Below are 15,807 nucleotides of genomic sequence, written 5' to 3'. Positions count from 1 at the left end.
GTGAAGACATGAGGGAGGAATATTCAGTAGAAAATTTGGAATATCACTCAAAGAAAGGCATTACGCGAACAAAGTAATTACCTTATTGGTCACTAGCAGAGGGGGTAAGTGCATGTATCCTAACTGTAGCAGGCACTGGTAGTTGCCTTCCCTACAGCCCTGTCCCCATTCTCCTTATTAACAGAACTCTGATTTCACTGGGATGGGCAATAGTTCCAATGCTAGGGCATGAATCTTGATAGAGCTAATCTAGTCCTGAGTTATTCTGAAGTAATTCAGTGTTTGGTCTATGAGCAAGAATGTGACCTAGTTTTGTGTAATGATAAGAAGTCTTCTGGAGGAGAAAGATGGGGAAGAGAGGGAGGGAGAGAGACAGAGACAGAGACAGAGACAGAGAGACAGAGAATTGTGTGAAAAGAGAAGGTAGGGCCTCCTGGGTGGCGCAGCGGTTGAGCGCTGGGTTGCAAAGCTGCCCTCAGCCTCTGCACCGCCGGTTCGATCCCCGGCCACCAGGCGAGGGTCCCACATGGCGCACAGACCTCTCCTGCCGCCAGCTGCTCTTCTCAGCAGTGTACTTTGTCAGTCTGCCTGCTCTGCTCTCTCCTCTGGCTCTGGTGAATTCTCTCACCCTCCCGTGCTTCTGACTGTACCCAGTGCTTGTATAAATAAATAATTAATTGATTTTAAAAAAAAAAAGAAAGAAAAGAGAAGGTACTTCAACATGGAGAAAAAGGAACCCTTTTTACATTGGTGGGAATATAAATAGGCCCAGCTCCTATGGAGAACAGTACAGAAGTTTCTCAAAAGATTAAAAGTGGATCTGCCATATAAGCCAGCAATTCCACTCCCAAAGAATACAAAAACACTAATTCAAAGGGAAACATACACACCTATGCCCACTGCAGCAGTAACAATAGCCAAGCTATGGAAACAACCTAAGTGCCCAAACAGATGAGTGGATCAGGACGATGTGGTATATACACAGTGAAATACTACTCAGCTTTCAAAAAAGATACTCTTTGCCATTATGGATGTAGCTCAAGGGGATTATGCTAAGCTCAATATGTTTAAGTAGAAAGCTAAATATCAGATGGTGTCACTTATATGTGGAATGTAGAGAAACCAGATAAAGGGTCAGTGAAAGCCAAACCCTAGAAAACTGACTATAAAACTAAGGTTACCTGAAGGGGATATGGAGGGGCAAGAACAAAGTAAGAAGGGAGCACAATGGACTACAGTGGTGGACTATGGGTGTGGTGTGGTGTGGTAACACCTGAAAGGGAGATCCTATACTTCTAAAACACAAACAATGACATAAATCAATGTTACCTCAACAAAAAAGGGAGAGAGAAAAAGTATGTCAGCTTCCATCTACTTCCTACTTAAAATGCTGTCCTACAAGGATGCAATGTAGGCAGCTTTGGCAGCCATTTTGTGGCCATGAGGAAAGACAGCACCAGCTGAGTGCCACTAAGAGGGTCTCAGTGTAGAAAGGTAGAAAGAAAAAGTCTGGCATCTGGGTCTGAAACCTCAGTGACTCCAAAGAGGCTTGAACTAGCCATGGACCAACTTCAGAATTTCTGCAAAATAACCAAGTGACTTTTTATAGCTCAGCCCCTATTAGCAAGTTTCTGTCACTTACAGCCAATGACTGCATACAGTTGACTCTTGAACATCACAGGTTTGAACTAGGGAGGTCCTTTTATACATGGATTTTCCCATAGCCAAACGATGTAAACTTTTGACATGGATAAACATAGAATAGTACTATAAATGCATTTTCTCTTATGATTTAACATTTTCTTTTCTCTGGCTTACTTTATTATGAGGGTACAGTATGTAAAACATATAACATATAATATGTCTTAATCAACTCTTTATGTTATTTGTAAGGCTTCTAGTCAATAGGGTGCTACTAGAAGTTAACTTTTTGAGGAATCAAGTTGTATGAAGAGTGTCAGCTCCTCCAGGTTTGGTGCCTCTAGCCCCACATTATTTAAGGCTCAGCTGTTTACTAAAGGCCAGGAGCCATATAACTTGATAGCGAATTATCTTTCAAATTCTTGTTGTTATTTGTTTTAGAGGAATGGATAAGAAATATATTTTTTGATTTATATATATTTTACATCATTGTTCATTTTTAAACAATGTTTGTCCCCCTCCTCAGGTGTAGTCCCCATAGAATTTCTTTCACCAGAGCACCCGTGCACTGTCACCTCAGTCCCCTGTGCTCCTCCCTCCCTCCTTCTGATCCCTCTCCCTCCTCCTCCCCTGCAGGATGTCTCTGATTTATAATTGTCTGTTTGTTTTTGTTTTGATTTGTTGTGTTTTGTATTTGTGTTTTGTATTATTTTTCCCCGATGATAAGAAATATATTTAGATAATTTAAACAACTGACTTCTCCTTTGCCAAACTCAAAACCCTTATTGACGTCTATATTTTTAATATTTCCCCCAAGTCCAGTTATAAAGGCAATGAGCCCAGTTCAGTCCTAGACCAGTGATTTTCACAATTCATAGCTATGAATCAGATTCATCTGTTTAAAAAAAAGTCGCTGGGCTCCATCTCCAAGGTGTCTGATTCAATAGATCTTAGGTGGGGGTCTGAAAATTTACATTCTTAGTAAGTTCTCAGGTGGCCCAGATCCTGCTGATGGGGGGGGGGGGGCGCACGTGTTTTGACAACCACTGTCCTCCACCTCGACAGTCACTTCTCAGTAAGCCAGCTTCCAAATTCCCTTTCACACCTATAGTCCAGATACTTTAGTCTGAATTCCACTTTCTGGAATCCTCTCCAAACTTACCAGTAAATTGTTTTAGGATATGTGCATGCTATTTGCCCTGCCTAGAATGTCCTCAAACCTTATCTCACCGAAGCCTCGTTAGGGTGACACAGTGGGGTAACTTCCCTCTCTTGGCCAAGTGATTATTTCAGTAAGATGAAAATTACAGAATTCCAACAGGCAGAAATAAGCTAAAGAGCCTTCCCACCTACTGCTCTCTACCAGGTGCAAGTGGGAAATAATGTTATATATAACCTTCACTTGCTCTTTTGTCAGGCTTAATGTGAGCCTTTTTAACTCTAAAATGGTTCAGGCCCAGAGCAAATGCTTGTTCATTCTGCAGCGGACACAGGTCACCCAGCTTACAGTGGAATTGCTGCAAACACTTCTGGAAACCCTCCCAGGAGTGAGCAGCTGCTCTGCCCACATATTAATTTCTCTTGGCAGAAATTATGAGTCCACACAGACATCTAATCACTGCTTTCTCATTTCATTGGTCCAAAAAATATTTTCAGGGCCTCCCTGGTGGCACAAGGGGTTAAAGGACCGCACTATGAAGCAATCCGCAGACTCTGCAGCACGAGTTCGATTCCTGGCCAGCCAGGGAGCAACCCACATGGCGAAGCAGATCTCTGCTGTCTCGCCCGCTGCTCCCCTCAGCAGTGTACTTTGGTCAGTCTGCCTGTTCTGTTCCCCTGCTCTGTCTCTAGTGAGGCCTCTCACCCCCCATACCCCAGCCTGTATGCATATATAAATAAATCTTAAAAAAATGTATTTTCAGTGCACGGGGACCATATGCAGGGATTTTGCACTTGCACGCAGTCTTCTCCCTTCTCCAGGGGACACCGTCCAATTATGGAAAAGCAGTTTTGTAGGGTAAGGTAAAAAGTATCAGGCTTTTCTGCCCTCCCGCCATTAGGATAGATGACAGAACCCTGTGGTCCCGAATGCATGCCTGATGGCGGGCACCTGGAGTAGGGTGTGGGCATATGTAGATGGGATTCACCTGGGCCAAGACTGGGCTTTTAAGGGCGGCATCACGGAGATGCCAGCAGAAGCAGAGAAGCAGAATGGATCAGAACCACAAGAGAAGCAAAGAGAAGCACCAGAGAACGGCAAAGAGCCCAGACAGAGTGAAGACTTGCTGGGGGCTGGGATGCCTGCCAGCTTCCCGGCCCCCCAGCACCCCTACCTGCCATGTACCTGGTAAATCCCAATAAAAGCCTGCAAAACCCACTAAGGACTCCAGGACTCTCTCCTCCTATACCCAGTCTGCTGGATCAGAAAACCTGCTCTTGTTCATTCCTGCCCCTTACAAGTTTTATCCAAGAAAAGTCACAGTTAAATAATGCTCTCAAATCAAGTTTTCATCCATCCTCCTACCCCTGCCCTGAGCCCCAGTTACCTCAATACTTGAAACCTGCAGTGACAGCTCCGCTTCTCTGGTGCCCCCAACCTGGCAGCGCTCTCCGACGTGGCCGGTCATTCCCCTCACACACACGATTTCTCCACTTGCTCCCTGGGCAATGTATTCTCATGTTCTCTTCCCATTTCATCCCCACGAAGTGCCCCACTCTCTTCAGTATAGTCTTTTGGTTCTGCAACAGGGTGGTCCCCAGGAAAGGGGGAGATTCCCTGCCCCACCCAAGGGAGGGTGGAGCTGAGCAGGAAGAGGAGAAGCGGCAGAAGAGACTAAGGAAGGAAGCAGGATGGAGCCAGGAGACCTGGAGGAGGCGCATGGAGCCTAGAGACACGTGAAGAAGCTGCGCTTGTCTTTTGGTCGTGGACTGGGTGACACAGATGTGGGTGAGACCCGTGGGGAGGTGACAATGGCAGCTTTTATCTTGATGTTGATTTTGCTCTTTTCCTTCCGGGCTTGTCTGGTTGTTTCTGACCCTTTTCTGTGGGTCCCCACTGGAAGATGCTTTAGACTTGTGGCAGGCTTTGGGGCCTTGTTCTGGGCCGATCCCATATGGATGGAGTTTTACCCACGAGGGGACGGGTAACTTTGGGTGCTTCATTTAGAAACTAGACTCTTTGCCTTACCTGTATTGTTTCCTAGTTTTATTAAAGTTCCTTCCCATTAAAGTCTCCTATGTTTTGTGTTGATGCGGCGGATGGCAGAACCCATTTAGAATAGGCAGGTTTGCGGGGTTTGGGCTGCCCCTTTCCCTGTCCTATAACAGTTCCTCCTCTTTCCTGCTCATGATAGAGTGCCCCGAGGATCTGCCTTTGGTGAGCATCTCCATCTTACTGACCTATCAGTGGGCCCATCAGGTCACAAGGCCTTACAGACCACCTGCTTAGAGGTGACTTTTTATCTCCAGGCAGTCGTTATCTGCCAAGCCTCAGGCACCTTCATCATACTGGGGAGCTCTAGTTAAATAGCTAATATATAAATTAAGCCTCAAATTTGTCTCCAAATTACATCTCCCACCCAAACCTGCTCCTCCTGCAGAATCAGTAAAGGGGGAACTTCATCTTTCCGTTTACTCAAACCAAAACTGTTGGAATCAACTTTGACTTCTTTTTCTCTCACTTTCTGTGCCCAATCTCTTTGGAAATCTTGTTGACTACCTTCAAGATAGTCTTCTGGATTTGCAGAAGTCCGTCTACACCATTTATTCTTTTTTTAAAGATTTAGTTATTTATACAAGAACTGGGGTACAGGCCAGAGGCGTGGGGGGTGGAAGGATTCACTAGAGACAGAGTGGGGAACAGACCAGGCAGATTGACCAAAGTACACTGCTGAGGGGAGCAGCGGGCAAGACAGGAGAGTTCTGCTGTGCCATGTGGGCTGTGGCTAGCTTCATAGTTGTGTCTTAACCCTTGCACCACCAGGGAGGCCCTACACCATTTATTCTTGATTTACTTCAGAATAAAAGTCAAAGTCCTTTAATGGTCTAAAATGCCCGATATAGTCTGTTCCTACCTCCACCTTTTCATCTCTCTGATCTCCTTTCCTGCTATTCCCTGAAAAGCTAATCCCACTCTACTCTGGCCACATTGATATCCTGGCTGTATGTTACTTACCAAGCCCACTCCCACCTCAGCATTTCTACCTGGGACACCTTAACTGTTACTGTTAACTTAGCCAACACTTACACTTCAAGTCTGCTCAAACTTCATTTTCTTAATGGAATCTATATATACGATGCTATTTAATAATGGGATCTGCTCTCTTAGCAACCTCGTACTTCCTTGTCCTATTCTTATTTATTTCATCCCATACTACTTAAAATAATCTAACATTATTATTGTTTGTTCTTATATTGTACTGATTAAGTTGTCCATCTCCCACACTAGAATGGCAAGGATCTTTACCAGTTCTCTGATTTTTCTATACCCCAGAATAGTGCCCAACCCACAATTGTAATCACCAAAAAGTGTTTTTGATCACTCTCTTGTAAATTCTGACAAAACTCATTATTTTTTAAGTATAAGAGAAAAGGAAAAAACAGTAAGTCTCCAAAGTAGTCAAAGCTTGCTCAGTCTTTTACTATTACCGTAGTAGAATTGCCACCAAAGCCTATTGATCATCTTTGCAGGATTAGACGTGTAATTTGCAGGAGCCATTTATGATTCTCACACAACCAGGCTAACAAGACTAAAGATAGAACAAGGATGCTCAGTTATCTTAGATTTAAAAGAGAACTACCAAGGGGACCAGATGTCCACAGCCATAAAAATGTATTCACTTCCTATGCAAGCTACATGGAGACACGCGTTATAAACAGAAGACTTGGAGTCAAAACAATGAGAGGTATTTAGCTTTTGGATATCTGATAACCACTGACTCTAACTTACCTTTCTCCATTAAAGTACAATATACAATGTAGGCTGGTTGAGATCATGGATAGGGCATTCTCAGTCTTAGTGGACAGACTGAGGAGTATCCCGGAAGCCCCAAACTTGCATGTTCTAAAGGGATTCTGCCATCCACCGCATAAAGAATGATTTGCACAGAGAGGGAAGAAGACAACAGAAATAGTTTCCCAATGAAATACTCAGTTACCCATCCTCTCATGGTTAAATGCCCAGCAAAACAGGGCTGGCCCAAAGCAGGACCACTGAGGGGCAAAAGCTTGCCACAAGTCTAAGGCACCTTCTAGTGGGGACCCATAGATAAGGCACAGAAGGGGCCAGGCAAGTCTGCAACAAAAGGAGCAAAATCAAAGTACAAATCAAGATAATAGCTGCCATTGTCAGCCTCCCCACGTGTCTCTTACCCTGTATCTCCCAAGTGTCTCTACGTGTCCCAACTCCATGTGTGTCTTCCACATTCTCTGGTGCAAGGACAAAGTTGAGCAGCAAGAGTGCCCTCCTTCACAAGTCTCCTGCTCCTTGATCTCCCCTCATGTAACTCCTCCAAGCCTTCTTTATCGTCACCTGGCCACTCAGCTCCACCCCTCATTATGTGGGCAGGGACCTGGAACCTCCCCTACATATGGAGATTCCTCTGTTAGGTCTCTACACAATGCTAATCAGTCCCTCCTAATTTATTCATTCAACACATTTCTTGAGTATTTTCATGGGTCATGCAGTGTGAGAAGTAAGCTCTGAGGATACAGGGTATAATTTGTCACCTAATTCCAATGTATGGATTTTTCCCTTACAACAAAGCAATTATCCAACACCAGTTGAGTGTTCTGCAACTCAAATCTGACACTACTTACCTAGCAATCATGCCAGATCCCATAGGTTAAAGATTCAGCCACTAGAGTGCCCGACTCACCCCACTTCTGAGTCCACTGTACATCAAGTACTTCTGGGTGACCCCCTATAGATCAAAAATTCCAACTCCCCACTCCTGCATTCAGTTATTTGCTAGAGTTGATCACACAAAGACACCTTTTCCTTACTAGATGACCAGTGTATTTCAAAAGGATATAACTCAGACATGACCAGAAGGAAAAGATGTATAAGGCAAGGTATGGGGTAGGGAAGGAGCTTTCTTGGCCTTTCTGGCACCACCCTCTCCCACACTCCCCATATTTACCAACCTGTAAATCCTTTGAGCCTTGTTCTTTGGGAGTTTTAAGGAAGCTTCATTGCACAAGCCCTTGGTGACAGATTCAACCTCCACTCCTCCCCTCTCGCCTGAGGTCAGGATGTAGGACTGAAAGTCCCAAACTTCTTATCACAAGATTGGTTCCCCTGGCAACCAGTCTCCGGTCTAGGTGCTTCCAAAGGGCGCAGCATTAACATAACAAAAGACATCTTTATCTTTCTAATAAAAAAGTCCAAGGGTTTTAGGAGCTCCATGCCTGAAAGTTGTGATTGTGTAGAAAGACTGAACCCTCTTCCTACCAGTTTCCAGGGGTGGGCTGCTCTGCTTCAGAAGGTAAAGACTGTCAATTATCCATCACAGCTATGGAAACGACTGCTGTACTCACAATAGAACTCATCGGCTATCTATGAAATTGTAAAATTGTGATAACTGGTTTTGATTTGTATCCCAAAACATTCTGTGAGAGAAAAGAACTTCTTACGTGACTAAGTCTGTCTGAGCTTCAATCAAGAGGTGCAACAGTAACTAAAAACTTCCAGTTAACACAAGTAAGTGAAACCAAAACAGTTCTCAGATCTTTTATCTTAATCTTTCCAAAACCAGCCAGGCTGAGAGCACAGGTCTATCAATTGCCCATTTACTTAAATTACTTTCCAGTGTGCCCTAGCTCACTCTTATGTACTTAAACATTTGTCTATTTAATTATGTCATTTTGACTGGAACTTTGGACTTTGCTGGGGGCAGAAGGGGAGGAAACAGATTCTTGGTGCACGTAATTAATTAGTGCCAGAGTCGTGCTCAGATCGCAACATGGCTGCATCCAGGACCTCTCTCTATGTATTCAGACCTCTCTCTATGGCCAATACTCAAATACTATGACATGTCTTGATGGAGATATAATGGGCTATAAAACCTCTAAATATGATTGCAACTTTGATCCTGCTGCACTCAGATGCAGATTTCATGTAAGACAGACTTATTCTCTTCCTGCATGGTTTTATCAGTTCCCAGAAAATCAATATAATTTATATGAGAAAAATGAATGACAGATTGTTTCCCTCTCCACTTGATCCCATTCTTGCCCCCTTAGTAATCAATTTTCATTTTTTCTAATGTCAACTTTCAGCTTTTAAATGGCCCAACAGTGTGATAATAATATTTTCAAAAACAAAGGAATAAATTGGCTAACCTTGGATATCATACTTCTTTCAGAACTGATTTTTATTGTGGGACATTCTGGACTGAATTTAGTGACCAATTATCATAATTGTCTTTAGTGCTTTAGTTGGACCTTGGGTTCCCAGACATCCTGGCTCTCAGGTACAGCTCGAGGAATACAAGGTCTGTGCGTGGGCTCCTAATCCTTTTGAAAGACAGTTTAAAATTGACTCCCTATCTCCTCAGCAGCCCCGAAGACATTAGTGGTCAAGTTCTAATGCATTTGTCTTATGTGTCATTTTTCTTTTTCAAAAAAAAAAATCCTATTAGGACTAGAACAGGTTTGGGGTTTCTTTGTCATAAAAAATAGCTTATTTTTGAGAAATTTGCTGAAAATCCTCCTTGTGCTATATGGAAGCTCTGTTTTTGGTTTTTTTTTTAATGTTTTGCGCTTTTTTAAAAATTAATTTTGTCATTTTCTACATTGTTCTTCATTTTTGTACAGTATTTGATTTCTCCCCTCAGGTGTTGTCCCTATAAATATCCCACCACCATATCACCTAGAACACATTTGTTTTTAATCTGAATTTCTTAAAAAATAAAGATGTTTTCATAGCATACTTAAAACTTAAGGAATGTGCACCTAGCATGTTATTATTATACTTTTGAAAACTTGCATTATATTTGATGCCCTTTTAAAAACATGTAGTTTTTAAACATATATGAATGTTTAAAAAATTAATCGAATGAATTTATTCCATTCCTAGGTCACTCTTACCTGGGATGGTCAGCAAGGTGGCTGTTACCTGGAACATGGAGCCCCTCTTACTGTTTCCTAATCCCTATGGCAACCCTACAGTCCATATCACCCAGGAAAAGGTTCGTTTGCCTTTTTGAACAAGAAATTAATATGAAACTAGCCCTTTGAAATAGAGATGTAGGAGAGGCCTTCAATTATTCAAGATCTTTATTATTAATGAATGCACTTCTGAAGGCCCTTAAAACCAGTGGAGGCTCAAATATCACTGTTTCGCATGTTTTTGCCCAGCAGTCAGAACAAGACCTCACATCACCACAGAAGTACACATCTGGAGCTTTCTTACTCAATGTTTCCCTCTTCCAAAGCTGCTAAGAAACAGAGTATTTGACTAAACTGCCTCTCCAAGGAAACTAAGAAAAGTAAGGACCTGGGGTGGATTGTCTCTCCAGCTGCACTGCTGGCCTGGCGTGGAGGGTGGGGGAGCCCTTCACCCTTCTAAGGTGTTCCTGAAGCCCCTTCTAAGGGGGCTTCAGGAAGAGCTCGAGGGAGCATTTGTACACCGAGAAGATTTCTGACCTCATTTTCCTTGTACAAAACAAATCTTACTTTGAATATTTTTGGAAACTTCCTAGTTTTTGGTGAGTCTGGGATTATCATCATTATTACTACATTTTTGAAGAACTTGTGTAATCAGTGCTCACTTTAGTTTCTTTGTGAAATGTTATCATATGTACCTTCTTTAATTTAAATTTAATTATTTTATAACTTTTTCAAAACAATTTTCAATTGTTCATGTTAAGAAATGTCTTTCTGAGAAAAATGTGTCAGGTTGTCTTATAGTATAACCCATTCTTTTTATTGAGTATGTATGTGTGTGTGTATAACTAGAAAGAATATATATATGGAAATATATGTACATATAGGTAAAGAGGGTTTGGACAATAATTGCAACATAAAACAGGTAGCTGATTATGGTTTTAAAATTAAATATTAACTGAAATTAATGTGTGAGAGAGAATGAGAGAGATAAGGTGTTCAAAATGATAGTATTTATCAGAAGTTTAATATATAAAATTGTTTAGCATAATGATAGGAATAGAAGCATTGAAAACTTCAAATTTTATCCTTTAAAATTTCAGTAAATTTACATTTTCTTGAGGTGAGAATCCAGTTCATTCTTAAACTTATAATGTTGTAAAGATGCAAAGTATTAATGGTATTAGTTAATTGTTTTCAGTTTCCATGATGCAACCTTAAATTCCTAGAAGGGTGGGACAGTATTAGAAGACTCTATTCTTCCTTTTTATCCTCCCATGAGACTTCACGTCTTCCTGAACACCTCACATTCCTTGTTCCTCAGGTGGAATGAGTGTTTACTTATTATTTTGTTTCCCCACACTGCCAAATCTTATGCTGAAAATACAGTTTATTTCCAGTTACAGGTACTCACTTGCCATCCAAGGAGTTTGCAAAATGGACCCAGATAAACAAGGTGAGTATTATTGTCAAGTTTCTGAACAGAATTTGTAAACAAAAAAATTAGGCACAGATGTTCTATTTTCAGACTTCTGAATTGCACTAGAGTAGACATTTGGCAAATTCCTGACTATAAAAGAAATTATTGCATGACTGAAAAGTCTTTTCTCAAGAAAAACTCATAATTTATTAAAGAATATTTGGTCCGTTGACTCCAAAACACTGAAAATAATTTTAGAAAGACTTGATCTCAATATGACTGCATTTGAAATTGCCCAAAAAAGTGGCTTAGCGTATTCTTAAAGATTTTCATAGTTTACTATTAAAATAATATCATTATAGCTATTTTAATGTCAGGGTTAAATTCACTGTACTCTGTAGGCCCAAACCTGGCGAAAGTCTCACAGCTGTCACTATATGAATATTTGATAAATGGTTATGGGGATACTAATTCCCTTTTCCCTCAGCACCAACATGGTTCCCAGACTGGCCTGTGATATTTTAATTGCTGGATCTCCTTGTAGCCTTACTCCCTTAACTAAAATTTAGATTATTAACTTTGCTTGTTTTATATAAAATCCTGTAACATCTCAAGTTATTTATCTATAACAGCATTATGAAAGATTCAAATTATCTTTTGGTTTCCCAGATCTGGGCCCTTATTTCAATAAACTTAACAAAAAGCAGTAGATAATTCACTCAAAGCTCACTTTTCTCTCCCCAAAGCAGCATTTCTTCAATTATGTGTACATCAGAATCTGAATCCCTGGACATTGTTTGATTGCTGGGCCTTACCCCCCGGGTCTGTAACTCAGTTGTCTAGGGTGGGGTCTGAGAAGATGCATTTCTAATAAGTTCCTAAGCGATGTGGATGCTTCTCACCTGAGACCATACTTTATTATTAAACTAGATAACGAATTGCTGAAAGATTCTATTACATTCATCTTAGTGTCCATAGAAAATATCACCTATTGATTTGGCTAAGCAAAAATAAGAATTGTTTGAAGCAGGAGAAGTTTCCCTATCAGATTGCTTCCCTGAACAAGATCATATGTCACTTGTTTTGTTTTCTTTAAGCATCTAAGATTACAGTGTTTGTTGCTTTGGGCTTGATATATTCAGCAGCAATTTCTCCCTTTCTTGAGTTTTCTCTTACCAGCAGGGGTAAAAAGAGAAACAGCCGAAGCCTGGGGGAAGCAGAGCTAGAGGTGATCACCTGGGATACTCATTCATTTCCCACATTGTACTTGATCACAGCTTGCTGTGTTATGCTGCATAACTTCATCAGATGACGCTGCAAAACATAATTTGACAGGAGTGCGATGGGCCAGATGGTAGAGTAGCTACAGAATCACTCTTCCACCAAGAATAGCATCTGGGAACCTGCAGAGTCCCTAATTTGCTGATTCTCTGTATTCATTTGGTGCATCTGAGGCGAACCAGGGCACAGAAACTGGCCACTTTCCAGAAGAAAAAAAAAACTGTGGGCATTATACTTTTGCAAATTATTTCCAGACTATTATGCCTACTCTGAATTTGTCTTCCTCCTCCAGATAGAGCAGAGTGGTTAACATTGGATTCATCTGCCGCACACGAACATTGGATTCTTGTCTTAAAATGAAGCATTTTTAAAACAGAAGGAAATACCAAGTACTGAAAGACTTAAAGCAAATTGTAGATTATTGGTATGGTAGCACCTGTTCAAAAAAAGAGATATGAAAGATTCTCTAATAAGATCTCCTGTTCAATGATGCTTTCAGGCGTGGCCCAACTTCACTTGAAGTAGTGTTTTCAACTCGTGATCAAAGTTTGGTTATTGAATCAATATGGGTTCAGGGAGGGCCTCTGGCTTTCTAACTCTTCCAGGATGGATCTGACTGGGGTCAGCATGTCATCCCTTCAGTAGTTCAGTCCTTTACTCTCAATAGTAGCCAGGGGCCTCCCTGGTGGTGCAGGGGTTTAGTCTCAGCACTATGAAGCTATCAGCAGCCACTGCAACGTGAGTTTAATCCCTGGCCAGGGAGCTAACCCACATGGCACAGCAGACCTCTCCTGTCTCGCCCACTGCTCCCCTCAGCAGTGTATTTCAGTAGATCTGCCTGTTCTGTTCCCCACTCTGTCTTTGCTGAATCCTCTCACCCCCACACCTCTGGCCCATACCCCAGTTCTTGTATGCATAAATAAATAAATCTTTTAAAAAAAAATAGTAGCCAGGACTTTCCCCCACATGCTCAAAGGCAAGAGACATTCTTTTCTTTTTTATTTTTTTAAGATTTATTTATTTATTTATACAAGCACTGGGTACAGTCAGAAGCGTGGGAGGGTGAGAGAATTCACCAGAGCCAGAGCAGGGAGCAGAGCAGGCAGAAGGACCGAAGTACACTGCTGAGGGGAGCAGCGGGCGGCAGGAGAGGTCTGTGCGCCATGTGGGACCCTCCTCCGGTGGCCGGGGAGCAGCCGGGGATTGAACCGGCGTTGCAGAGGCTGCGGGCAGCTTCGCAACCCAGTGCTCAACCGCTGCGCCACCGGGGAGGCCCCAAGAGACATTATTTTCTTAGCCTGAATCTAAGGTTCTAAGTTACTGTATATGTATAAAATTTAGACTGACTTAAGTTTGGGAAAGAGGCATCCTTTGGAGACAGAAACTTCTAAGGTTTTGATCCTGAACATCTGATCTGAAGTCTCACAATGGTCACTGTTGCTGTGCTCTCTGTCTTTGGCTTTGGGGTCTCCTTGAGGAATTGGGACTGCATGTCAAGGCAAGATATAGAAATCGTTGCCAAGCCTGGTAGCTCATCTCTCTGGTTACACTGCACAGCCATTCTCTCCACTCAAGCAGCCTCCAGTAAAGGCAGTTCTGCACATGACCCCCAAACCTCAACCCTAGTAGAGCCTCTCCCAACTTCTTGTCTAGACATTATCCTCTCTCCTACTTCAGGGCAAAAAAACAATGGCTAAAATAATACTGAATTCAAGACTGGTTTTCAAAGGCAAGAGATACTGCATGGGTCAGAGAGGAAGATGTTGAAATCTTCCTCTTGGAAGATGTGCCATTCAGGTGGGAACTAGTATATCAAATCACCTCTAGGAGGGAACCCATTCCTCTGTCCCACCAGCAACCCACTCACCTTTCCTCTGGTCAGCCAGTATATCTGTTTTGCTTTGAAAAACAACCTCTCCCTGCTCTTTGTCCATGAAATTCAAGTAGCATTGATTGCAATTTTCCCATTGCCGGGGGGTGAGGAGCATTAATTTTTTGATGGACCTTTCATAAAAAGGCCTGATTGGGACTTGACTTCAAGGTGACTCCTCAAAAACAAGAAGGGGTTATATCTCCCAAAGCAGTAAAAAGAGACCTTGGAATACACACAAAAATGGACATGGAAATAGCGTTTTCGTTTTTCAAATTCTCCCACTGTTGCATGAACAAGAAAGACATTAATATTGCCATAAATTATTCTGCCACGTGTTTGAATCAATGATATCGACTGAATAGTTCTTTGTTTTGTGTTTTTAAGGCCTGCTCAGTAAAGACTAGAGCAAGAGGGAAGCCTGAGGGGAAGAACAAGAAGGTTTTTCCTTGGCCAATTATTCCATTTTTCCTCAAAGTCTTAGCTCATAATTTAGCTGTTTTTCTGTCAGTAAGAATAACACTTTCAATACAGCATTATCAAATTTTGGAATTGAGCTATATTAGCTTCCTAAAATAGATTTGGAAGTATTCTCATTTTTCAAATTTTGGAAATACTTGAATGATAGGGATATGCCTGTTTCTTGAAGATGTAAAGAAATTCACCTGCAAAACTAATTCTACAGGTAGTTGTATATCTTTGATACCTGTTTTTCCTTTTTGAAGAGTCCTCTGCAGTTTTTAGTCTTTCAAACTTTTTTGGTATATTTTGATCATTTCCATTTTCTAGTTTACCTGTTTCCAAATTTGCTGGCATAGAAATGTACATGTTTTCCTGTTTTAAAATGAAGTAATACCTTTCTCATTTCTAATGTCTTATTTTATTGTGTTTCTTCTTCTCTTAGACTTATCAAGTTTTTGTTTCATTTGTTTTTTCCACAAAAAGCCAGTTCTTGATTTTTGAATCTCAATTATACTGCTAACCTAGTTTTGCAGTGCAATAAGTTAACTTAAGTAACCGTTTTTCAGTAATTTCCCCCTCATTTTCAGCCCCCAAACAAGGTTTATTTCCACTTGGTTTTCTTCTTTGACCACATGACATTTAGATGAATTTTAAAACATTTTCATAATGACAAATGTGTTTATCTTTTTACTGATTTTTTCCTAGTTTTATTGTATTGTAGGACAGAGCATTCTGTAAGTTATCTATTTTTTTTTTAAGTTCATTAAGTTTCCTTTTAGCTGAATCATTATCAACCTTATCTGGACCTGAGCCACTGAAATAAATTCTTGCATTTATTCTCACCCTCAGCCCATTGGAGTGAGCTTTATAAAGTGTGTATTGATCCTTGATGCTTGCAAGAGAATGCAAATCCTTAATGAACTCACAGCAACCAATCCCTTGTCCTTTCTCCCCTAATTCTCTTACACCTTCTAGCCATATTGAACTTCTTGACCCTCATGCCCTTGTGCCTTTGCACATGTCTTCC

The 15,807-nt window shown here is 41.4% G+C and overlaps 1 protein-coding gene across 1 annotated transcript in view; it reads left to right on the top strand.

Moving 5' to 3' along the window:
- The first annotated feature begins 8,288 nt into the window (after window positions 1–8,288).
- DYTN (dystrotelin) overlaps window positions 8,289–15,807 on the top strand; it is a 48,376-nt gene continuing 40,857 nt past the window's right edge. Inside the window, exons 1-3 of the mRNA XM_037523922.2 lie at window positions 8,289–8,341; window positions 9,719–9,830; window positions 11,148–11,203. Coding sequence (XP_037379819.1) covers window positions 9,796–9,830; window positions 11,148–11,203 — 91 coding nt within the window. The 5' untranslated portion in view covers window positions 8,289–8,341; window positions 9,719–9,795. The remainder of the gene's footprint in view (window positions 8,342–9,718; window positions 9,831–11,147; window positions 11,204–15,807) is intronic.

Source organism: Talpa occidentalis, unplaced genomic scaffold, assembly GCF_014898055.3.
Source record: "Talpa occidentalis isolate TD23 unplaced genomic scaffold, MPIMG_talOcc4v2.1 talOcc4.3, whole genome shotgun sequence".
NCBI lineage: Eukaryota > Metazoa > Chordata > Mammalia > Eulipotyphla > Talpidae > Talpa > Talpa occidentalis.
Note: the sequence above shows the minus strand (reverse complement) of the source record. Positions and strands in the feature narration are given on the sequence as shown.